The 25,548-nt window shown below is 37.4% G+C and overlaps 1 protein-coding gene across 5 annotated transcripts in view; it reads right to left on the bottom strand.

Annotated features, from left to right (window-relative positions):
• The window catches only part of ARHGAP12 (Rho GTPase activating protein 12), a 74,894-nt gene that overhangs the window by 2,807 nt on the left and 46,539 nt on the right, over nucleotides 1-25,548 (bottom strand). For 2 of the 5 annotated variants that reach the window (XM_053951850.1, XM_053951842.1), the window contains 12 exons: nucleotides 24,735-24,860; nucleotides 21,404-21,478; nucleotides 18,610-18,671; nucleotides 16,931-17,012; nucleotides 10,582-10,686; nucleotides 10,125-10,223; nucleotides 7,479-7,587; nucleotides 6,603-6,722; nucleotides 3,620-3,718; nucleotides 1,490-1,567; nucleotides 579-713; nucleotides 208-310 (listed from right to left, as the gene is read on the bottom strand). In XM_053951850.1, the coding sequence (XP_053807825.1) occupies nucleotides 208-310; nucleotides 579-713; nucleotides 1,490-1,567; nucleotides 3,620-3,718; nucleotides 6,603-6,722; nucleotides 7,479-7,587; nucleotides 10,125-10,223; nucleotides 10,582-10,686; nucleotides 16,931-17,012; nucleotides 18,610-18,671; nucleotides 21,404-21,478; nucleotides 24,735-24,860 (1,193 nt within the window). The remainder of the gene's footprint in view (nucleotides 1-207; nucleotides 311-578; nucleotides 714-1,489; nucleotides 1,568-3,619; nucleotides 3,719-6,602; nucleotides 6,723-7,478; nucleotides 7,588-10,124; nucleotides 10,224-10,581; nucleotides 10,687-16,930; nucleotides 17,013-18,609; nucleotides 18,672-21,403; nucleotides 21,479-24,734; nucleotides 24,861-25,548) is intronic. The other 3 variants (XM_053951859.1, XM_053951828.1, XM_053951835.1) reach the window with 3 other exon arrangements.

Here is a 25,548-nt window from a genome sequence, read left to right as displayed (position 1 = left end):
GGATTTGGCAGCAAACATCACAACTATGCAACATACTGTCTCAAGTCTGGTGCTCTGCAAGCTCATATCCAAACAGTTCATACATGCTTTTATCAAGTCCAATATAAAAAAATGCAGTAAGAACAGTCCCTTTGTACTTTAAACTGGATTCTTTATCTTTAAGGAAAGATCAGCAACAAAAAGCCTCTCCTTCTGTCTGTTACTTACCTTTTCAGGTGTCTAAAGAGTACCTGCATCGTGTCCTGGTTTGGTTTTGGCAACTGTTTGATTAAATCTTTAACAGCAGCGACACGCTGCCTTGGTTCTTGCTCTGTAAAAGGGTGAGGTTGAGAAACAAAAGTTCAGTATTTTTGTTTAAAACCTGAGCATAAAATTTAGAGGCTGGGAATGAAAGCCACGGTTTGCAGTGCTTATCCGAGATAGGACACTGCCACCTCCCGGCCGGCCCCGGCAGCACGGACAGGCAATTCCTGACAAGTCACCCCGTTCACAAGCAAAACATTCTTCTTATGTCCAAAATCATTTTTAAAATTGTACAGAACTTATCCAAGCACCATATGCAAGTTCTCCAGACTTACTAATTGCATTGACAAAGTCATTGAAGTGGTTGTAAGTGAACAGCGGCTCTGGCAATTCTCTGAAGAACATTTTTAGAGCTCCTGTAATGACATGTATATCTTCCCATTTACTGTCATTCAAGTCCAGCTTCTCATCTGAGAGAGAAAAAGAAATAGTTACTTATTATACTTCAACTAAAAAAAGCTCTTTTTTTTTTTTTAATTAACTCAACTATTTTTCTGTACTTATTGCTTTCAAAGCAGTGAAGACTTGGTCTACTTCAGCACATTCCATATCCCATTCTGGGATACAGAGCTGCAGCAGCAGATGGAGATGGCTAAACTCTGCCTACTGCACTACATACAGTTCCCCTACTCCTAGGGCAATTTCCAGAAGGGAACAGGAGCTGCTGATATAACACAAAATTTACTGTTAGATCCTGTCAATCAGGAAATGAAAGGTCAGATTCTGCATAGGCTACACTAAGATACTGCCAGAAGAAAAGGTTTTATAGACAAGTACAGTGAAGAGGAGCTAAGCCCTCCCCCCACTAAAAGGCAGTAGCAAATATCACTAAAAAAAACCATTAACTTACAATTTTAATGCTAGTGAAAGCTTAACATGCTTGCTGTGGTGAGTTATTTTGTTTGAAATAATTCCCCTTCCTCAAATTCTACTACCATCTTTTATTAGAATTCTGTTCTAGAAATGCCTCTGTGGTCCGCATGAGACTAAACCTCCAGAATATCAGGTTTTTCAAGTAATGTATGTTACACAGTCAGTTCTGTAATTCTGAAGTAACTTTACTTCGAGGATGACAGTCATTTCTCTTGATATACTACAGTTACAGAGAAATCTTTTGCCTTAGCTTTCTATGGACTTCAACAATCTGAAAATACATGCCACTGTAATATAACTAGAGGAAGCTTACCATGATTGACTGCAAATCGCAGCTTCTGTATCACTGCAAGATTGCCACTAACTCTGTATAAGCCATCAATATCTAATCCTGAAATAAAGGAATAAATCCATTTTAATAACTTACATATGTATAGGTCTACTCAGCAAAATTAAAAGCAAAGGAAACCCACCTTGTAACACAGAAATAAAAAGTTAAACTAGCTGGTTTTGATGGGCAGGGCACATAAAATAGAGGGGGTTTAATTTGCTGACAGAAGTTTGGCAGCATCGAGCTCAAAGTAATCTCTAAAACTTCCTATTCAAGTAGTAATGAGGCAACAGCTTCAAGTTTCCCAAATGAGATCAGATGTCTTGTTTAAGATGCTCCTGGTGGGTGGGCAGAGAATATATGGGAGTCCAACATGCAATAACCAGGTATTTTGTGGATACAATGTTCAATTTTTAATGTATGGTTAAGAAAAACCCAATCAAATCATGCATAGAGAGCATCTCAAAGTTGTCAAGTGACCAGGTTTACACAGAGAAGGAATGATGCACATGCACACTCAGAGCCACCCAACAGCCTACAGAACTAAAATGGGCAGCCCTTGCCTTACAGGATTGCACACGCAAAAAGAAAACTGTGTCTCTGTGGCTGCTACTGCAGTTACTCAGCAGTGATTAGGAGGTAAAGAATTTATCTGAAAAACCATTTGGATGCAGCAGGTGAGTCAGTGCCACTGAGAGGGTGAGTGTTGCCAGAATACCTGCAAGTCCCTGTAGCTTCTCAAGGAGTTGTCTGATGCAACACAGCACAGTTACCAGCACCATCTGACATATCCCTTTTCCCCACAGTCATTCTTTTACAGAATGGACTGATTTGAAGTGAATTGGTAGAAGGAAGAAGAGTTGGAGAGGTAGGAAGAAGAAAAAGCTGTTCATTTCTGTCAGCTTCCCCTCAGGTATTTAAAAAAGGAAAACTTCACTATTTTCACTGCAGTCCTGCCTTTAAAATAAAATAAAAATAAAATAAAAAAAAAAAAAAAAAAAAAAAAAAAAAAAAAAAAGGAACAAAGCAAAATAACCCCTTTCTCACAATCTTCAGATCACAAATGGAATAAAGCCTGCTGCCACAAACAAGGTGGCAGTTTGTCAAACTGGAGTAATGCAATGGAAGCAGTTTTTCTCCCCTCCCAAGCCATAAGATAGAAGCATTGACAAAGAGGACTACAGGCTAAATGAATTTCCCATAGAAGATGTCTTAAAATTCACATGTACTCCCCTGTAACACTTACCCTGATACTCAAGGGAATGTTCTCAGATTAACGGACTGGTAAATATCTGAATGATGATTATGGAGATTCCATAATCCCCTCTCAGTCATCTTTTCCAAGAGATAAGGCAAAGACAACAGAAACAGGCAAGAAACCCCGCAGAGACTACAGCCAAGTCAGGAGTCACAACCGACACATTTTCAACAAAAATGTGAAGATGTGCTTTACAGCAGAAAACCCAGAATGTCACATGTAGCTTTCAAACAAAGTGTTCTCAGTTATTAGATAGGAAATACATATTTTCAATCAAAGCAAACAAAAACGGAGTCAATATGTGGACACTGATCATCTCCAGAATTGCATAAAATATAGCAATTCATGTAACTGGCTGAAGGGCATCAAACCAACAGGCTGATCTTCTGGCAGTCAGTGCATACACAGAACAGGAACACAACTTTTTCCTAAAAGTTCATTTCAAGGGAGTTTTAATAGAAGTGATTGTTAGCATGCTTAAACCTTCCAAAAATGAATAGTTGCATTTCAATAGTCTCACTTTTAATCTGAAAAAAAAAAAAACTTGATGAGCTGAGCTCTTCTACTACTTCTTGAAATCCCTCTTCCCTTGGAGCCTTGCTGCCAGGAGGCTGTCCTGCCTTTTCTTCAGTTTGAAATATACTGAAGCAGATCAGTTTCTCAGATATAAGATTTCCTCCCCTCTCCCCACACTGGATCCCACCTAGGTCTTCACTCTTGAAAACCCAATGCTATCTCCAGACACAAGTTTCAGATTATCTTCCCCAAATAAACCAACAGCATTTTAAGATTAAAACATTCAACATTAAGACTGTTGAGCTAGAGAGATTTGTAAACAAAAAATTCAACCATACCATGTTCCTCAACATGCTCAATGCACAGCTTCACGAACTTTGGCACCGTGCTGTTTTCTCTTTGACACAAGCTGGTGAGATTTGAACCAAAAACTTGATCTGGAACCAAGTAAAGAGACTGATTTACAGTGGAACAGGACACAAGTGACAGAACTAGTTCAGGTTGAAACAAACCTCTACAAAGGGCAAAGTCTACTGGATACAATTGTCGCAGCATTGGAGAGGAAATAGGAAAGTTTTGAAAAGAGTTCTCAGCAGCTCCCAGCGAGAAAAAGCTCCCCGTACGAAGAGCGTCAGCAGCTACACAATCGTGAGCCTCCAAGAAAGGAAGTTTTGCTACTGAAATAATTTTAATCCATCAGGTGATACTTTTAAGAGTCATATCATCAATAATGTTATAAGAAATTTTATGGATACAAATGTGTCCTGTTACACTCCATTCCTGTCCCAAGCTCAACATGCATTTATTGCAATCTTTGTTAAAAATTCAAAGAGATAATGAACTTTAACTGGAGTGAAAGCTTTTGGCATTGCTTGGAAAAAAGTCCTGCAAAATGTCATCTTTGACTGCACCCACTGTTTAACACTGCATTATATATTAATTTACTTTAACATAGAGTCTTCTGACATTTTTAAGTTCTGACACAAATTTGTAAATGATATACTTCTACCTCAGAGCTCTGAACGGATGCAAGTCTGACCATGCATAAGCAACCCGGCTGCAAGGTCAGAATATAAATACAGATATTTATGGGCAATGGTAAATCTGAATCTTATTTTCAAAACTGCACAATCCAGGGGGAGTATTTTCCATCATAAAGTGGAGCAAAAATGAGAATTAGCTTGGACAGAGAGGAGAATCTTACAATGTCTCAGTGAATTTTAGCAGCATGTTAATTCTTCTTGCTCAGATTCCTACCACCAAAACCTTTGATAGATCCATTTCTATGGCTTTCATCAAAGATGCCCAAATAATAGATGGCCTCTTGTGTTCAGATGCATGAGGGTGACATGGGGTCATGAGACAGAGAAGCAAAGATTCCACTCTTAAAGGGAAGGGTTGTTTGTTGGTTTGTTTACTCTGTTAAATTAGGCACATAAGTGGCCATCTTCCCAGAATCTGGTGTATCTTACTTCAGAGCATCTGCAAAAGAGAGACTGCTCTTGCATTTGCATCATGCACCGCATCTAGCCCATTTTTCATGTTCAATAATTTAAGTAGATTAACAACTCTTGCATCTTGACTAGTGCTTTGGGAAACCCAAACAGCACACCAAACCAATTTTACAGTATAAAAATGGGCATTTAATGGCATTATTAGCTGGATGTGATAAAGCCAGTGGTCCACACCACCTCAGTGCTGTGGCAGCTACTCACGCAGCGAGCTTTATAAGCAGAATCAGTAGCAAAGGATTGAAAAAGCCCACGCAGCAGAAAGCCAGGCTAGCATGCAGCTGTGGCAGGTAAAGCAATGCAGATTAGGTAGCAGAAGAAAATAGTAGCATGTAACAAAGTAATTTGCTACAATTGCCTTTGACTTTAGTAATTTCAACATATACAGTAGTAGTATTTTTTCTTCACATCTTAAAAGTAATGTCTGTACTTTTGATTTTCCATGTAACAAAACTTTTAACACAGTTCCTTCTCCACTTAGTGCATGCTGTTTCAAGTGGATTTTTTCTTCCAGAACTTTTCACTAGTTTTTCTGCTTATACTGGGTTTGCCAAGCTTTCCATTTACTAAGCTTGTTCTGCAGCAGCCACAAAAGTACACTGGGCTTTTAAATGAAGACTTCTGTATTCTTCATTCATACAATAAATGTAAAGCTGTACAGTGCACATCCAACTTTTAAAACTTACACCATGCTTTTAAATAAAAACCAAACTCCTCATTCCTTAATGCCTTTATTAAAAATCCAATCATTAGCACGCACATGTACAAGTTAAACTTGGCTTTGTGTTCACTGTTGCCAATGTCAGAAGTTACGTCACTGAGCCATGACATGAATACTAAGTTGTAAAGCAGAGCAAAACGTCAAAGTCTGGGAATAATGCTCCCTTATTCCAAACAAAGTTTCCATCATTTACAAGTAAATTATATTTGCAGATACACAAATATATCAAATGCCACATGCAACAGAAGCACACCTGTTAAAAGTATGCGGTGAGGCAAATCACAGTAGGATTTGGTCTGGTATTTGCCTACCCATATGCTATTTTGACCCTAGTAGAGCACCACCTACAAGTCCTGCTAAAGCATACAAATAAATAAATAAATGAAGTTTTACAATGAGCACCAAGTCAATAATTTACACAAACACATTAACTTAAACCTGTGCAAATACTGTTCTCTCAAATTTCTACAAGTGTGACAAAAAGAAATCTTTCATAAATTTGATTCAAGAGTATCAGTAACACTCTTCATGAAACAATTAAAACAATGTATACATTCAAAAAAGGTTATGGGAAAAAGATGTTTAAGTTAAGACTCCTGTAACCTCATTCTGGTTTTCCTAAATATTTCATTTCTTATGATATGGCACATGATTGTCTGGTTCCACACGGACTAAAACACCCTTGTGAAATGGGTGAGCACACGCACTCAGCTTTGTACCCAAAGGGCTGTTCTTTCCCCTGTTTGCACAAATGAGGGTCAGATATCTGGATTTCCAGCTCAGAAGGGTGGAATGCAGTGCTTCTTAGCTAGAGAGTCCAAGTCCAAACGGGCTCCTGGGCCCCCAGTTTTCACTGCAGTTTGGCCAGCACTGAGCCAAAGGAGAGGGCATCCTCCGAGCAGTTTAATGGCTAGTAACAGCACTCAGAAGTACAGCAATCACCAGTTCCACTATACATCCAAGACTTTTGTTAAACCAACTATACACATGTATTTCACTCTGAAACTAGACCATTTTAACCCCATTTTACACATGAACTATTAAACCCAGCTTTTCAAATTATGTCCTTTGTTAAAAAGGTTCATTTACCCTTAATGTAGCCTTTTTCACGGACAGCTTGTAATGTAGGGCGCCGTGTAAGAAACTTCTTGAGCTTCGTTTTGGTTTTTTTCTGATCTGTGGAGTCTATATTGCTGGGTGCTTTCACTGCTGAAAAGAGAAACACATTTAGCATTACTACCCACAGAAACAACACTGCATTTATTAGCCAAGGAACCAACATTAAAAGGAAAAAACCATTACGCTCCAAAACACACAAAAAACCTATTCAAATTTGCAACGCAGCCCTAATTTTTTCCTTAACCTTCTGGAACTCTTTGTAAATAGCATCCATTTCTCAAACTACCAAGAGACAACCCTGTCACTAAAAACCTGCAAAACCAACTAAACGATAGCTTACGTATGGAATTAATGTGGAAATTTAAAAATGCAGCTATGTTTCAAAGCCAGTCCTGCCTCTCATTAGGTTAACTATCTTGAAAGAAAGAAATAATTTTTTTTGAAAATTACATATAAAGCCTGGAAAGAAAGCAGAGAAAACAGTTTGCCTGGTAAGTCAGATACTATTTCTGTGCATTTGACAACACCATGAAAACAATTTCACCACTGCTTATTTTCCCCTATTTTAAATGTGTCATACAACAGGAGCTAAAGACATTTCACACTTCTTTTCTTCTTCTTCCTTTTTTAAAGTATAATTAATAAAACATTAATAAAAATTTTGGAAGAAAATTTACCAAGTGGCATCAAGATGTATAATGAGCTATATTAAGATTGTTTCCAAACTTCAGTAGTTTCATTTTTAGCTGTCCTTTTGAATTCTTCCTTATTTACACATAACACTGAAGATGCAGAAAATGAAAACTGGCATTACTAGAATAAATTAATGGAAAATTTTCAACTCACAACGAAGTTTCTTAGAGTCTTTATTTTCTTTCTCCTTCTCTTTGTCTTGTTTTTCCACTCCAGGGGAATCTGGTACCTCATCATCTAATGCTTCATCAGACTCTATTACCTGTTGGATTTAAGAAGATATGCAGTGCTCAGTTTGCCAGTCCAGAAAATACAGCATTAACACACACATTTCCTGCAGACAGTTCTACGATACACAATTTCCCCCCCATAATGACATTCAGTTTGTTCTTTCCTGAACTCTAGATGTTAAACTTCTTCAGAGACAACACCACTCTCATGTGCAAAATAACTTTGAGAAACACTATTTAATCATAAAACTGGACACTGAACAAAATACAACCAGCCTATCATGGTAACACTTCATTACATCAACCAATAAACAACAGAAATTATTTTTGGTTGGGCTTATTTTCCAAATCCAATAGACAAACATCAGCTATTTAATGGTCTGCCACAGAAATGCCTGACTGATGGAGTAGAAAAAAATTCTAGAGTATTTACCCAATTTGTTTTCTCTGTAAGTAAAATTTTCTTAATAGAAAAATAGAACTATCAGTTGGAAAATCTCACTACTGTCAAAACATACACTGAATACACTCTGAAAAATACGTGCATCAGTGTCTAAAATTCTTTCCCAGTGTTCCTGCTATCTCAGCATATTCTCATTAAACACTGACAAGTGAAAACATAGATCATGTTGAAGTGTGGAGGCAGATACCAGTCTGCTGATCTTACCTGCAGCCCAGGCTACGGGCATGACTGCAGACATACCAGGAAATGGGGAAACAACCTTCCTCAATTTCAGTACAACATATTCCCTTCCCAAACTGTGTATGTCTTACTTCACTTCAACTGAAGTGAACTGGACTGCTATGCAGTTGCCAAAATCTGACTGCAGAGTGCCTCCTTTTACAAGGAAAGAAACCCTAAAAATGAGGCAGGGTTGTGCACTCCAGAGCACTGAGCAGCAGCATCACTTCCTGGACTAAGCTGTATTTTAACCTGTGGGGCAGTGTTACCTTTAAACACCTTCATTCCTGTTCCTTTTCAAAAGCTCTGGATAGACTTTTCACACATCACAGATCAATATATTCAACTGCCCAAATAATGTCCCCATTAAGGATCCTCTGCTCCTCTTCAAGAGGCCTCAAAGCTTTTTAGGATTGGCATATTTTAAAACTATTAAATGCTTTGGAAAAAAGTCACTTGGGATCTAGTTTGTACTATGCAACAAGTCTAAAGTAATAACATGGAAATTTCTGTATTTAAAAAAGAGCAGCCACATCCTTTGCAGGTAGCTGTTCCTCTTGTACAGGATATTGCCACAACAGCAGCCTGAGGGAGCAAAGAGAACAGAATCTGATCTGCCCTTTCTTTTGAGGAAGGTCTTGTCATGCTAGCAATAGTGCTTTGGCCATGGAAAAGAGATCACAGCTACTATTACCATAAACTTTCCAAAATTAAAAGTTGGCTTTAGATCTGATGGATTTTTGTACCCAAAGCTTCAGTGCTTCAAATTATCAGGTAGTCTAATGCATTTTCTTGACTTATGCCTTGTAGTCTTGGGTCTCTTGGCTACCAGCTCCCAGCGGTATACATCACCATTTCCTCCAGAATGCTGATAAACTCTCCTTATTCCACCTTTCCTCAACCTAACAGGTAATACCTCACATCTCAGCATATCTCAGCCTTTCCATCTTCACTCATTTTTAAGCAGGGAAGAAGTGGCCTCAGTTGTGTTACACAGGGCAGACAGGAGAAGGGGTCACTGAGTGACTGAGTGACACTGCCTTGCCTTGGTATTAAGGCCATGACATTTCCATACCAGGAGAGAGCAGATTAGGAACCTAAACTATGAGAGCTTAGAAAGAAACTCAACCATTCATGTTACCCTGCTGTGTTTAGGTGGAAAACACCCATATATGAAAAGCACTAACAGAGCTAAGAGAAATGAAAGCCACTGACTGGCACTGAAAGCAGCAAAACTGAAGCTTATGGACAGCAGCCAAGCCTGGAACTACTAAAAAGTAAGAATACATATGAAGTACACTTGTTAGAGAGCAACATTTTCTGCAAGATCTCCTGCAACTTCTGAATTAAAAAACTGTTAATCCTGTTTGGCAATATCAAAAGTAGATGCTTGAGCACTTCTCTGATAATTAAATACTTGGCATTATGCTGTCAGATAAGAAGCAATAATACAGTATTTTGCCAGGACTTTTAATTTGCACTTCAGCGCAGCCATAGTAAGTGAAGAGCAGCATGAAATGCTCATGAATGTATGTCATTAAGTTGTCCCCTGGCCATCCTCCCCCTTTTATTCCCTCTCGATCAGAACCTTTCAGGTCACTGAGACAGCACAAGTATTTGGCCAGAGAAGTAGAAGTAAGTTCATTTCTGAGATGGATGTCAGCCCACACTTCCTGCATCTTAAGACAGTGGACCATATTCTCCCTTTGCCACTATTAATTATATTTCACTCACCACCACCAGGAACTGCCATATCCTAAAACTCCTGCCTGCTCTCAAGAAAATCGGTAAATGAAGACGCACATGAAACTTTAGGAGTTGTTATATCAATTAGTTTACTAAATAGTATTACTGTGATAATAGAACCGTCATGATATAAATACATACCTGATTATTGATGGTGTAGTTAAGAACTTTATACCATTCATTAATAAAGCTGTCATTATCTGATTGAATTAAGAGCTCAGTACCTTGGCGGGTTTTTAGCTTTAAAGAAATAAAAACAGGTATCATCAGAACTGATAAACACACTACAGTTCAAAAGTAAAATCACTTAAATCAAATCAAACTTCTCACTGGCAAAATTGTTAGCTAATACACAGATACTCAAAAACATTTACCAGTGAGAACAGCCATTAACAGTCTACTTAAAATTGCAAAGCATATCCCATGCAGACATATTAAAAATAGACATTTCTTGCAGGTACTAAGATAACAGCTACATTTAAGCAGGTAGAAGTGGATAAAACTCCGTTTTATGAGTTTTTGATTTTAAGCTTAAAGAAAATTTCATACATCAGTAATTGAAGTGCATAAAATTCTGCATTTAAATAAAATAATTTACCTCAATAACATTCTTTTTACTGGATTTGTCCTTTGAGGCCCAGTCAATCAAAGCCCCTTTGAGATCCACTGTAAATTCTGGCTTAGACTGATTAACACCAAACTTCTGGAAAAAATTACGAACAGTGATGAAAAAATTAAACCTACATTCTTTACAGTCTTGCAATCTTTTAAATACAACATGTATTATTTACAGTCCATACAACTTAGACCAGATACAGTACTTTGCCACCAATCACCAGGAGAACAAAAAACCTTCCACAGAACAACCTTTAAGCATGTCTGTTACAAGCTGCTCAGCTTAAAGCCCTCGAAATTCCACAAATTTAAATGCCAATCAGATTCCAGCAGAGATTCTTTTTCTATCACAAATGGCAGAAGTCCATACAACGTTTGATTGTAGCTTGATTTTAGCCAAGATAGTCCCAAGCTTTAAACAAAGCCAGCTAATAAGTAACTGAACAAAACACCCCCAAACATTCTGCCACTTAATCAGCAGTTGTATATAAAACCAAAAATCTAACTAGAAACAGTAGGTTTGCTGGACAGGAATCACATCCCTCCACACTGAAAGAGCACTCTCAGTTTGTACATTCATCTATTTATAGTGGTTTTTTTTCTAAAAACATTTACCCCCCAACACTTTTATACTTTTCTGTAGTGCTTCTATTGCAATACTGGAGCATGTCCTACCATGTAAACAGAACTCACTGTCTACTGAAGAGCAAATAACCCACAAGCAACCCTTCAAACAATTTGGAGGAAAACCTCAGGGAGCTATTCTTACTTCCTACCTTCACATTTATATTAGGTATCAAATTTTTTTTTTTTTAAAAAGTACTTTTACTATGATTTCAACATACACCACATAGCTTTGAAATGCAATTCCTCAAGGAAACCAGTTCAGTGGCCCACAGAAACAAAAAGCTCTAATTGCGAGTGACATGAGTAAAATCTGGAACAGGGAAAGCTGGAAGTCACTCAGTTATAGTACAGAAATTTCATGCTGTAGTTCCAGGGAAAGCTTGTAGCATCTGCTCCCCCAGAAAGGTTCTTATTTCTTCACAAAGCCTTTGATGTGTGAATGCTGTTCCTGTGACAGCTCGGGGGGACCTCCTAAGCCCCAGGACAAGCTCCTTGCTGCAAACACAAGTTTCCAGCCTGTACAAGAACAGTCATACCCAAGGGGAGAAAAGATGGTTCAGAAAACAGGACTAATCTGCTGCTTCTGATTAAACTCCCAGCATGGATGTTAATTAATGCTAATTGTGTTTCAGAAAGGCTGTTTACCACTGGAAAATCTCCACGTCTAGAGTCCTAAGGGCAATGAAGTGTTGAATTCAGCAGCAGCATCTTAACTTCTTTATTTTACCCATGAAATATCAGAACAGGGCTGTACTTCTAATTTACCCAATGCCAATTAGCACTTGGGAAAAAAATCCCCATCACCTTTCACTTTCTAACTTCACTCTCAGATACCTCATCCAAGAACATTTCTTATTAATTATAGTAGAGCTTTTGAAAGAAGCCCAGCTCAGCAGCAGAATCCACAGGAACAATCTCTGGGCCATTTTGGCTCTTGCAGCAGCTGCCCATTCAAGAGAAAGTCACATAACTGCTGCACACACATCCAGAGTGTCCCAGATGCACTTCCCGGCAGTCCAGGTCAATCTTGCTGTGTGTTGGAAAAAAAATTAAATCAATTTATAGAGTTTGGCACTTGGAGAGAACAGGAAACTAGTGCCAAAGTCCTCTACAGGATTGGGGGCAGGGGGGTGATTAGTTAAAACCATGGCCCACATGATGCTAAGAATCACAGGATGGGACTTGCTACAGATGATACCAGCACATAAAAGAAAAAAATGTTACCTGTCAGTGCTGTTTTGACCAAAAGAAAAGCCCTCCACTACATCAGCTTGCTGAATCCACACCTGACAGATTACAGCACTACCTCCTACAGCTTTACACTGTACCCACCTTTTTGGCCTGACTCCCCTCAGCATTTCAGAGAAGCACAGAAGATAGCAAAAACTAAAGCCAAAAGGGAAAAAAAAGAAGACTTTTACCACTCCTTCACTCAAATGTTGGCCAAATTGCTGTGTGAAATCCAAGGATGGGGAAACTCAGACAAATAATCCAACTACCCTGCAAAGCTCTTCTTTAACACCAACACATTACATATTTGTCACAACCTTTTTATTCAAGGACATTTTAAGTTCACCATGCAGGCTCTCCTTTGAGCTTTCCTGTCAAGGTTCTTTTCTGCTCCTGGATCTATGAAAATGAGATGCCAGCAGCCATTTCCCTCCTTAAAGCTTTCAGGAGCAACCTGCACACAAAGGCTGCTGAAGGCAATTGAACCCTCCTGAAGACAGAGGAAAAAAAAGCCTTTCCTTTTTCATGTGCTGCCACACAGGTATGAAGTCTGCTTTCTCAAAACAGAGTGCTACCTAGCCAGCACCAGTCAAGAGAAATCCAGCTCTTACTGAGCAGACACCTTGCTCTTACTGGATTTCTCTTTTGAGCTGTCTGAGAGTTTTGGAAAGGGCAGCAGTGTAAGACAGAAAGAGGGAGAGGTCTATGTGTGGTGCTGCCAGCTGTCCTAGATACAAAGCTGTCCTACAGTCACTTCTGACACCTTTTTTTAGACAAAAAAACATAGTCATGGGATGTACTTATGCTGGTTGTATGGGAGAGGTAACTTTTTGGAAAGAACAGGGTGTTTTCTTTGCTTTAGACAGAGTAGATGCTGTGCAGCTTAAGGACAGCCTTGAAGACGTGTACTGACATCAATAAATAGAAGCCTTTTTCAATCTTTTCAGGATTTTCTCCAAGTCCTGGAAGTCTGCACAAGGACAAACCACACAGTCTGTACTGTGACACATTCTAGCATTCTTTGGAAACAGAACTGGAAGTTATTTAAGACTTTGGATGTACAAATGACACCTGACATTCTTGTAATTCTGTTTCTAATTAGAGTTGAGCAGGATGTTTTCATTCCAAGTCCTCCTCATCCATGGATGGACTGTGGAAAGAAAGCTGTGGAGACAGATGCACCTTTTTGGCTGGCAGAGAAGTTTCAAAACTACAGCTTAAGCAAAAAAAAAAAATTCTTTACATCACAGCAAAATGATGGATTGTTTTTAAACCAGACTATAGGACCATTTGTATTCCAAAAAGTTTTCACAAAAGCATCTGAGCTTCTGCGTAATCAGCAGTGCAATACTGATGAACTGCAGCAATGTACACATAACATCCTTGGCTACAATCACAGTTGTGTAACATCAACAAGAGTTTGCTCAGATGAATCTTGGAGAGATCTATTTCCTTGATGTTTGGGAAATTTACAAGCCTGGTTTGCCACCACTGTACTCGTCACTGAGGACATGTCCCTATTACAGAAAGCTGACAAAGGAATCCTTCTAAGCAGTTACCATTTTCTTTGCTTTATGAAGCCCTGTCACTTTGACAATAATACATCTCATTCACACCAAAAACTGAGTGAAAAATACTTTTAAAAAGCATCAAGATCTCCTTATAATAAGTAGCCTTGTACAAGGCTACCAAACTGTTCACAAGTTATCTGTTCCAGGCTTCCACATACAGAGCAATTAATTTCACAAACAAGAAAAAGACAGTTGCATCATTTTAAACACAAGGTTAATTAATGAATTTTTGACAGGCAGCTCTTCTGTGCTTGGCATTTTCAAAACATAACTACAGATGCTTAAATTACATATAAACGTCCTACAAATTTACATCAGCTTTCTGTATGTGGAATATAGCCAGAACATCCTTGTGCTCTTTGCCTTTTACCTCCTCATGCATAACATTTACATTTTTGGGTATTCCAATTACAGCTAGAATTATCAAATAACACATACACCATTGTATCAAAGTTATCATAGGCACCATACAAAGACTCCAAATTAGTTGTGTTAGAATGAATCAGACAAAATATCTGTTAAAAAACTCAGAATATCATGCTGCTTATTAGTTAAGGCACTAGTGGTTCAAATAGTAGGCAAATTTGGGATTATAATTCTAGCACCAATGAACCAAATACACTTTCTACTTTGTTCCAGTGGATTATTGCAATTGGAACTTTGTTCCAATTACACAATTATTGCAATAACCTTGTGTTAATTTGCACCTTGGATGACTTCCAAAAGATACATGAGCTGTTATATGAAGCGTCAAAACTAAATCTTGGAAAAATTCAAGTTTACAAAGATTAGTGGCAAATAGCCTTACAGGACAAGAGGCATGCAACAGGAACACATACAGTGATAGCTGAAACTTGGGCAGAGTTTACATAGGTGACAGCAGGCCGATGACTGAGAGCATTTTTCCAAGAAGAAAGCAGCGAGAGCAAGAGCTCAGGAATTGAGCCCCCTTGGCAAAATGACTTGATGAGAAAAAGGAAGAAAAGTGATGAAGTCAAAAAACAATGCACAAAAAAAGAAGATATGGTTATATCAATCACTAGGCGAATGCTAAATATTCTCATAAGGTGAAGAAGAAATGTAATTCTTATCACATGTCAAACTGTTAGACTTGACTTCACCTTATTAAAACATGGACACAGAACAAAGTTTGAGAGGTGAGGTGGAATTTTGAACACCTGAAAAAAAAATTGCCTACAGAGACCAAGAAGAGTGTTTGCTGAACACTCAATTACATATCTACAAAGTCAGCTATGATTATGCAGATGTAAAACATTAGGTGCTTGAAAGAGATTTTTGCTTAATATTTCCAGCTTCATTTTATTCTGTTTGTACTGCTGATATTTATTTTGCTGACCCTACTCTAGTGCTTTACAGTACAAACAATTGACAGTGTCGCACAGAAATACTCTGGCCATGGGACTTCTGTTCCACTTAAATTATCAAAAGAATTTATGCATTTTTATTTTTCAATTTATTTGTTAAGAGTTTTTTTTATTTTTATATTATTCTATCTGGTATAACATGACTTGCACTAGTGCCCATAAATTATGCAATTATTTATTATCCATTACTTTATGGATAATTAATTTGGGCACACATAATTTTTAACATTATCATATATTCATGAACAGTTTAGCATTGTGTGGTTTAATGATATCAATACACAGTTGAAAAAGACAGTTCTTTTGATTTACAGCCACACCTGAATTAAGAATACTAGTAGCTGTAAATGAGATTTTGGAACTTGACTAGTTACGTAGGCAGAACTTTTACTTTGCAATATGCCTATTAATATCTGTAAAACTAAAACACTTTTTGGATCTTTGGCTGCAAAAGTCAATCACAGAAGCCACCAAAATCCACTTCCTGCCATACAGTGGAATTTACCTTCTTTCATGCCTTTCATCTTTATGGTTTTTCTTTCCTCCCTCTGCTTGATCATCTTGCCCAACTTTACCTTTTTCATTCTCTTCTACTCCAAACTTTATTTATCCATCCTCATCTATTTTTCCAACCACCCCTTCTACAGAAGGAGGGAAAAATATATTTACAGGCCTGAAAAAACCTCAGTACTGTAGAAAGGAATTGTCAGTTTCAATTCATTATCCATAATGAAGCACAGCAGGAGAAAGTGAGCCAAGTAGAAAGACCAGTAAAGCACAGTAAGATAGCACAGATCTGTAAGAAGCAATTTTGCTGGAATTCACAAGACAGTACATGGAAATAATGAACACTGTCTCTGGCTGTCTTCACTTATTAAAGGAGATCCACACAGTTTAATGTCAGACCTCCAAAAGAGGCTATGAAAGCCATAAAGAGCCATTTCTATACCTATTAATGCAGGAATGCAGCTGGATGAATATAGCAAATTTAATGATAGTGCTATTACACTAGAGGTGATTAAAAAATTGAATAATCATCCTCTTCAGTGTGATGTTTCTCTTTTGGTCTTCATCAGACAACAAAATAAGTACAAGTACTCGTCATGCACTATGAAGACCTAGAACAAAATATGGAATCCAGCAAGACAAGACTAAATCATAAGACAACAACACTGCATTGCTCAAATAGGTCAATGCAAGAAGCCATGTATCAGACTATTTTCTTTATTATATGTATTCAAAAATTATCTGGAATTTACAAAAAAATATCCAAGAATGGTAAAACACACAAACTGTTTAGACAAACACATTAGTAAAAAACACAAAAGTATTTGGCCTGGAGAAATAACTTCAAACCTACGGAACACCTCAATGTTATCAGTTTTTTTATCAGGCATTTTTTTCTGTGTTAGGTGTATATATATATAGGTATTTAGGCCCTGCAAATAAGAGGGCTTTAGTTTATTGTGCTTTATATGACTAACTCTTCAGTGAGGGTGGGGGTTGTTCCTGGGCTTACCCAGCCAGTTCCACTTCCTTGGGTTTTAGTGAACAGCAGTGATGACCCTTGTAACACTGCCCATGATGACATCCAATTCTTTCTGTAAATAATGGTAAACAAACATAAAATAAATTGACTCTGAAAGTAGATATTTAAACTGTCGATCATTGTTGCTCAGCTGACCTGTATGATAATATAGTTAAGCACATATATAGTCATTAGTGGCACCAGTAAGTCTTAATTGCTATCATATTTGTAGAAGGAAACATATGTTAACAATCCCACCCTGACCATCAAAGTCTAAATCAAACAGAGCTAATTAGTAGTAGAAGCAGTACACCAAGAGAAACACCATGCAATTATAATTGCAAAGGGGCCAATCTGGAATGCTCAGCTCCCTGTGTACTTAACAGATCATGCCAAACTACTGCATAATTCTGAAATTCATTGATCTGAGATGCAACTGTCCCATGTTTATGTAATAAGTTCATTTATATTGGCAAAAAGTATTTCCTACACATCTGAAAAATTAAGAGAAAGAACGAGTTGTTTCAGTTGTCTGACTATTTGATTTTATGCCAACAGGCCCGTCCTCCTGAGGTTACTAAAAAAAAAAATCTTGACAAGTCTTTGCCATTGCCCAACATGAATTATTACTTAAGAGCTCTCAAAGTGACAGGATGGCCACAATGCATCTTTCTGTTCAGCAGTGCAACAATCCAGATCAATGATTCCAACAGATGCAACGTAAATGATGACAGCACATTGTACCAGCAGCAGCTCACACACTCTGCTGTCTACCCAGCCCCACCAAACTCTTCGAAGCAGCTCTGAGGAACCAAACTGAAGGTCAGATGTGCTGCCCAGCCACACTGGACTAGGTCAGGGTGGGTCTACAATAACAGCTGGGTGTTGGCTATTTAATCCTCAGAGCAAGCATGCTTCGTGTATCACAAGTCTGGGAAACACTGAACTAGAGGTAACACACTATTAGATCTAAAAGATTGTATTAACCAAAAAACAATAAAAAGGGGAAAAAAGACAAGAAGCAAATCTAAATTAACTCTGAGGATGTGCCACACCTCTGCAGTATTTGCCATTGATTCAAAACACCAGAAATGTAGTCAGACAGCATCACCTGATTACACATTATGATTTATAGTGCAAATTGCCGCCTGGGACGCAGAGAAAAGTTAGAAATTAGGTCAATCAGCACCTACAGGAGACTGATGTTGAGCAATACACTGCTCCAAACCCTTCACAAGCACAGTGAAGGAAGAATTAGGGAGCACATGGATGTACACTCCTTGGAAGTTAAAGGACAGCAAGTGAAAGACTGAAAGCTCCTCTTACAGTGATTTTATCCAAGGAACAAGACACACTATAACCTATACAGATTTGTTCTTCAGTAAATCAAGTAATCAATCCCATTTTAAAGAGCTGTCTCTCATCAATACACCTTCAGGAAATGGCTGGCCTGTGCGAAGCCTTGATCCATGAGCCTCTGGCTCTCTGCAGTCCAGTAGCTTTAGCTCACTGGGACAAACACATGGGGTAAGGTTAAGCTGTGTCATACAGGAAAACCTCTAAGGCAAATTCAGACAAAAAGTAAGAAGTTGCAAACCCCAGTATGCTGTCATAATAAAAAGACCTTTTATAAACCCTAAGCACATGCACTTTTAAAGTCCAAGACTTACCGAACTTTCTTCCCATTTTCTGTGATTTTTGTCACATTTAATAATCCATACTTTTCTTGACCCTGTAAGATAAAAGTAAGACATAATAAATATAAAAGAAAGTCTGCTTCTATTAACATCACAGAAGTCAATCCACCAAATAATCCATTTCTGGCAGTGAGCCATCTTTGCTCATGTCATAACTTCAAGAAACTGTCTTTAAGCAGATTTAAATATTCAGAGATCAGCAAAATCAAAATTCCTCTGGGAAAATACTTATTACCATTCAGAGGGTAAAAAGCTTTCCTTCAAGACCAAGGTTCTTTGGACAAGTCAAATTAAATAATTTGTGAAAGTAGTGAAAATTATGAATGTAAAATTTATAATGATTTGCATAATAGTAATATAATAATAGCACAGTAGTCCTTTACTAAAAAAGGAGGTGGCTGGCAAAAAAACAGCCTAGATTCCCATCTAAATTCTTCCTATTAATTTTAATATAATTTCTTATTTTAAATAAAACATGGTTGAAGTGCATAAAAAATTAACATATTCATGTTAAAAACAGAAGAGTGAAGCATTTCTTTTATGTCCTCTTTTTTTCCTATCTCCATGGAAAATAGCAGAATTTTAAACTACTTAGTTATGTCTTGTTGATGAAAACCATCTATATTAGCATGCCTTCAAAAAATTTGAAGACCAGTCAGTAACTGGTGGGAGAAGAACACTGCTGAACAAGAAGGCTGTTTGCAAGTTTCAAATATTTGAAGTGAGTATTTCTAGTCTCTCATAATAAAATGAAGGAATGTTTGAAAAGCATTCTAGGAGAAAAAGATTCACTTAAACCATAAACTTAAGATGAGGTATCAAAATCTACCATTGACTTCTGACACCCCAGCCATGTCTGACCAGCCAGTGGTGCTACAAGAACGCTAAATTATTTTGTCATCAATTCCTTTTCAGTAACAGCTTCTAACAGTTTCTAATGTGTATAATAAGTGATTAGTTGAAACAATCAACTAGGGAATGGATCCAAATTAGTTTTAGCATTAAAAAGATGACCTCAATTTTAGATCCAATGAAAACAGAAGATAGATCCTCTTCAGAATTTTCCTCTAAATCTCAAATTTAAATGGACCATAACTGCACAATACAATTTTGAAGAAATTATTTTTGCTGGGATACCATGGACAACACTCTTATCAGAGACATAGATCTGTTTTTCATGGACTTTAAAAATTCTTCCTGCATGATTCAAGTCCAGCACATAAAATACAGAAGACACATTATCAAGGTTTTTAGCTGGTGGATCAGATGTTACTTTAGTCCAGTGGTAACTGCTGCTCTTACTCAGTTTAATATCTTTACCGGGCTGAAATGCTTTTCCAAGCCAGTGACATAAGCATTATTTTCCAAAACTGGTATTTTCAACAGAAGAAGTGAGCCCCTCCCCTCATCCACTTTCCAAAAGGCCAAAGAAATGAATTATCCCATTCTTGAGATTACTCTATTTGTGACCCATGTGGACCAGGGACCAGCAGTCCCATATATTGCACCCTTTTAACCAACTTTAACAGGCTTTTAACAAGCAGAATGGCCTGTTACCAACTGTTACAACCTGTGCTCACTTCCCAAAATAAAACATGGTTTTAGTCAATTACTCACGGTGGAACCAGTGGGGATGTTCCAGAGAATTATTCAGAGAAAGTACCATACTGCCCTACTTAGCAGCAACACTAGGGGGTACTAACGGGAAAATTAATGGAATCAAGAAAAAGAAGAGGAAAGCAGGTTAAGGATCAAAATTCTCAACAATTTATCAGCTTTCTTTGGAATATTTGAATCCCAGGGAACAGCTAAAGAAAATACAGATGCTTTTTCATTACCTAAATCAGGAGTGAGCTCTTCCACAAAATACAGTTTCAAAAATTCAAGATCTGAGTAATATTTAATGAAATTAGATCACATGCAGCAATAATTGCTTTTGTGTAAGGCTATCAGCTATGCTTTCTTAATAAACAATGTTTATTTTATTGAAAAATTGTTTGAAGTGTTGTGAGAATGGATTATCAGGACTAAGCCAGAGAACTATTCCCCTGCACATAGAGTAAGAAAGAAACAGGAGAAGTTGTGCTTTTAATGCCCTGGGCTACCTATCAAGGGGCTGGTAAAACTAAGTTACTTATTTCAATGCTACTGTAGTACAGTTCCAAAATTTAAAAAAAAAAAAATTAGAAAAATGAAGTTTTTTATTCATTTCCCACTGTTTAAAAAGGAATGATCACATTTAAAAAATAAACTGAAATTTAAAAAGCTATTTAGCAGGCTAAGGTTTTTCTCCCAGAAGTTATTCTACTAAATCAAAGGGATACAGTTTATTTATGCCAGGTCCCTTATGTCTCTTTAAAAAGACTGAAATACAAGCCAAAATTAGATATCAGCTATTACTGACTAACAGTGAGGGATTCTGTGAAGAGGCGGAATTTTCTGTTTTTACCTTTCTAGATGCTCCTTAAGATGCGACTGTTGAAGGAAGCAAACGGACTTCTACATAATTAGGCACAATTTGGCCACAGCGGTTTTTTTTTTTTACTTAATCTACTATCATTAAGTTGCATTTAAACCAAGGACATTCACATTTTTTTCCTGAAAGCAGAGCTGGATGTAATGCATTCCTTTTAAAATGCAAAGCCTTCAAATAGTTTTATCCCATTATTTTTCCCAAGAACAAGAAGGCTTGCCCTCAATTCTTGAATCATGAATAGCTCAGTTTCTACAACATCTATTTATTTATTTAAACATTTTGCATACTGACTGTGGCTTGATGCTTTGGTGAAGAAGGAGATGATTCATTTTCTGGAAAACTAGCCTTAGAAGCAGATGATGATTCCTATAAAATTCAAATAGACAATGTCAACAGATAGTATTACTAATATTACTAATATTATTATCGTTCACACAATTATTTTATTTTTTTAACCTAGAGATGCTTTCTCTCTTTCTTTTTACACACTCGTAGATTAGAAAAGTACTTTCATAATATTCATAATATCCCATAATATTCATAATATTCCCATTCTAAACATTCTAAACTTAAACAGTGTTCTTACAAGGTTTACAGACAACATTCAAACTGGGTTAATTAGTACATAACCATTTGAAAAAAAGATGTTAATACATGCTGCATCAGCTTCAAGCAAAGCCTTCACCCTTATAAAGGGTAGATTTTTTGTATGACATTGCTATCAAATTATTATGTATATTTTAAAAAATGGCTGATTACAACATACCATATACAAATACTACGATTTTAAAGAATACAATATGCTTCTGTGTGGTTATACACAGTAAATACAAGATAAGCATAAAAAATTATATACGTAGAAAAACACATACCAACTTTATTAATTTTTGTGACTCATGATCATTAATCCCCTTATAATCAAACACTGAAAATCTCCAGAGATCTGGGGTTTTGTTTTGAACTGTTAACTACAGACCACAATAAAATACTTAATCTCTGAAAACTAGAAAAATTGCCCATCTGGAGCAACAACAAAAAAAAGGCATGAGTGTTTTCTCTGAAGTAATGATTGCCTTGCACAAACACACTGCTTGAAAATCTGGTCAAGAATTTCAAATGGAAGAAAAACATCACTTGTTCTCTGTTACTGTTAGCACATTTCTCCCCCTCTCTCTTTTTAAATCCCTTGATAGCTCTCCTAAACCCAGTTTGTTTTTGCAGCATTACACAGCACTCTGCACACTTGTGCTTTAAAATTCACTTGCATAACTACCTAGAAGTGGCCCACTAGCTCTTTTAGTAGCATAATAATAGAGCACTCCTAAATAGAACAGCCTAAATGTTCCATATTTTCAGATGTCTTCAAAGAAAATAAAAAAAAAAAGTTCAAATTAAAGAAAATCAATTGTCCCTCCCAGGAAGGTATTTTTTCCTATGCTTATCAAATTTTTTAGCTGATGGCTATATCCAGACGTGTGCCACAGCTAATAAACTGTTAAGCAGTATGTTTGGTATCATCAAATTCTCATGAGCTCTGGCAACCCATACTTTTAACTCTGACACATTTCAAGCACTCTTTTGCCCTGCTTTCATACAGTTGAGTTCCATTGTTTTTCCAGGAAAAAAACAAATAAGGAAAATAAACAGAAAACAGTTTCCCTAGGAAACAGCTAAAAAGAAAGTTTGGGGTTCATGTGCCCATCCAGACAAATACCAGTTGCTTTCCTTTCTATTTCATTTGAATTTGATGTAGCTTTCATACAGCAAAAGTAACTCTGGAACAAGAAATCCAGTATTTGTGGTAATGAAACATTCTCTTTCTACATACTAATTTAAAGCAGAATGTATTAACAGTGTGCCTGCTAGTGGTAATAAAACAGCTGCATTAATGAACTAAAAATTATTTGTCTTTCCATACAACATTAGTTTATTGCTCCACTGCATGTTTTAAATTTTCTCAAAGCCTTAATGTTGTGCTTCATATAAACTATTTTCTTCTTACCAATAAAAAACACATGCTGCCTACATGTTTGGAAACTGTTAAAGAAGCTTTAGGCTGCTGACTTAAGACTTCACAAATGCAGCTCAAATAGAGTTTCTTTTGGTTATTACCCATAACGTTTGTGCATTTCCATGTTTGCTTCCCTAGGTTTAAGTTATTGATATGTGAACACTGAGCCTTGAAGAAATGTAAACAGCTCCTCTTATTCAATGTTTTACAAAAGCTTCTTCATTCAGTGCAGCACTACATAAATTCTTTCCAAAACATCAGTACATCTTATGCCAAAAAATAAAAAGTTAAGTCTTCTTTAAAAGCGAAGCCAGAACTTCAAACTATCTCCAACAAAATTGTTCATACCTGTGAAGCATAAACTGCACATGAGGCTAGAAGTGTCCACTCAGCATTGATTTATCAGGGCTCCATCTAGGCTGTGTCTCATGGAGTGCCACAACACACTGAGTACAGAAGGATGCATGAGGCAGAGGAAGAGGAGGAGGGAGGGGAAAGGAGCAGCAGCGGGACCTCAGAATCGCTGGAGCTGAATTAATGCCGAGAGGTGCAAAGTCTCCAGCCAAGCACAGTCCACTGCCTCCTCAACACCACACATGATATATCCCAAAGTGACAACTCAAAAGCTCAAGATCAAATCCAATAAATCCTGTTCTGAAGAGCTAAGTCAACTCATGGAAAGCAAGTTCGTTAAAATGGATGCAACAGTTCGAGCAAGTAATGTTCTGGGCAGCAGATCCATTGTCATTACAACTACTGTGTTTTGTCCATTCAAGTTTGGCTTTGACATCTGTGATTACACAAGGCCATTCATAGGCTTTTCCTTACATTTTCAAATCTGCAGTCATTTAATTTTTTTATCAGAATTTTAGGAAAAAGAAGCTTACAATGCCATTTCTTGGTATTTCATTCTGAGAAGTTTGTGCTAAGATTTCAGCACTACCAAGTTATTTCATTTCCCAGGCATCTTGGGAAGGACTGCAGTGAAGTTACAGAAACCAGCATGTCACCACTGTACAGCACCCATTTCAGTTCCTCCCTGCTCAGCTCACATCAGCTCTCCTAACCCACAGGCAGAATGGCCCAGCACAAGGAGAAGTGGCAAGGAAAAAGGTCAAAGCAGAGGGAGAGCAAGGGAAAGGTCCTGTCTCCTTGCTGGCCTAAATAGCACCTCTTACTGTACAGCTCAAAAACAATATGCCCTAAGAATGGGCAGAAAGCAGCTTTTGTTGTTATTGACCAACAGCATTTTTCAGACTAAACACCAGCTCAGCTGTGGAGAGGATCAAAGCCAAGTGTTTCAGCACTTTCAGTATTGTCCTCTGCCCTTTAATAACAATATTACAATCCTGTTGCAACCATGCACAGCTTTTCCCCTGAACTAACACTAGTTAAAATACTTCAAGGACAATAGAAGAGCTACTATTCACAAAGTAACAGTAGTGAAGTTATTGAACAGTCCTTGTTTTTACTGCATGTTATACACAATGATACAAGAGACCAAAAGAAAAATGAAGTTTTAGAAATTCAGGCATAATAACTTCTGGTACATTAAATATGTCACATATCAGAAACAAGTGACCTTTCAGCATGCTGATAACTTGCTCCTACCTTGTCATTGGTGTCCAGCACAATTGTGCTGTGCCTCCATTTTGTTAAAACTATTGGTTCCTGTAGCCTCCTGTCCAGACTCCTACTCTTTATTATATCTCTCTGCTGCTGTGGTGAAGCATTATACTGAAGAAAAGAGAAATAAAATTGTAAGTAGAATCTAATTCATGCAAACAAGACCTGGACATACCACTCATATGCTTAAATAGTGCAAACTTTCAGACTCCTGATATCACCACCCAAGGGTATGAAAACAGGCTTGGTTTTATTTTGCATTTAGTCTTCAAGAATTGTCCTTTCTCCTGTAGTCCTCTCTGAAGCAGTAACTAAGACTGGTGTGTTGGGATAATATGCTCAATTGGCAGAGAGATGTTTGATTTCTTTTGCAGCAGATGCTGCTGATTTTGCAACCCACCAGGTACTGAGAACCACTAAGGAATTCCAGCCACTCTTCATATTGCATTGACAGTACTACAGCACCTGACCAGCTCTTGTGTAAGAAAAAGAAAATCTATTATCCTGCAGTAAGATATTTAGATTGTTATGATTGCCTGGTATGACTCTCTTTGACCCAAAGATTTGGGATGCCTAGGAGAGGAGACGCGAGGGTGAGGACTTGCTTTTTCAGAATAAACAGATCAAATTGCTTATAAAATAATTTGTTGGTGTGGAATGTACTTACCACATACAAATGTACACATTCAATAAGCATGGAAGATAAATATTTAGCAGGAAATAGTTTTAAGACCTAGCTGAGCTGTAACAACCAAGGAGAGACCATATTTATCATAACATAGGTTTTCTAGTAACTCAA

This window comes from Vidua chalybeata, chromosome 1, assembly GCF_026979565.1.
Source record: "Vidua chalybeata isolate OUT-0048 chromosome 1, bVidCha1 merged haplotype, whole genome shotgun sequence".
In the NCBI taxonomy this organism is placed as follows: Eukaryota; Metazoa; Chordata; class Aves; order Passeriformes; family Viduidae; genus Vidua; species Vidua chalybeata.
Note: the sequence above shows the minus strand (reverse complement) of the source record. Positions and strands in the feature narration are given on the sequence as shown.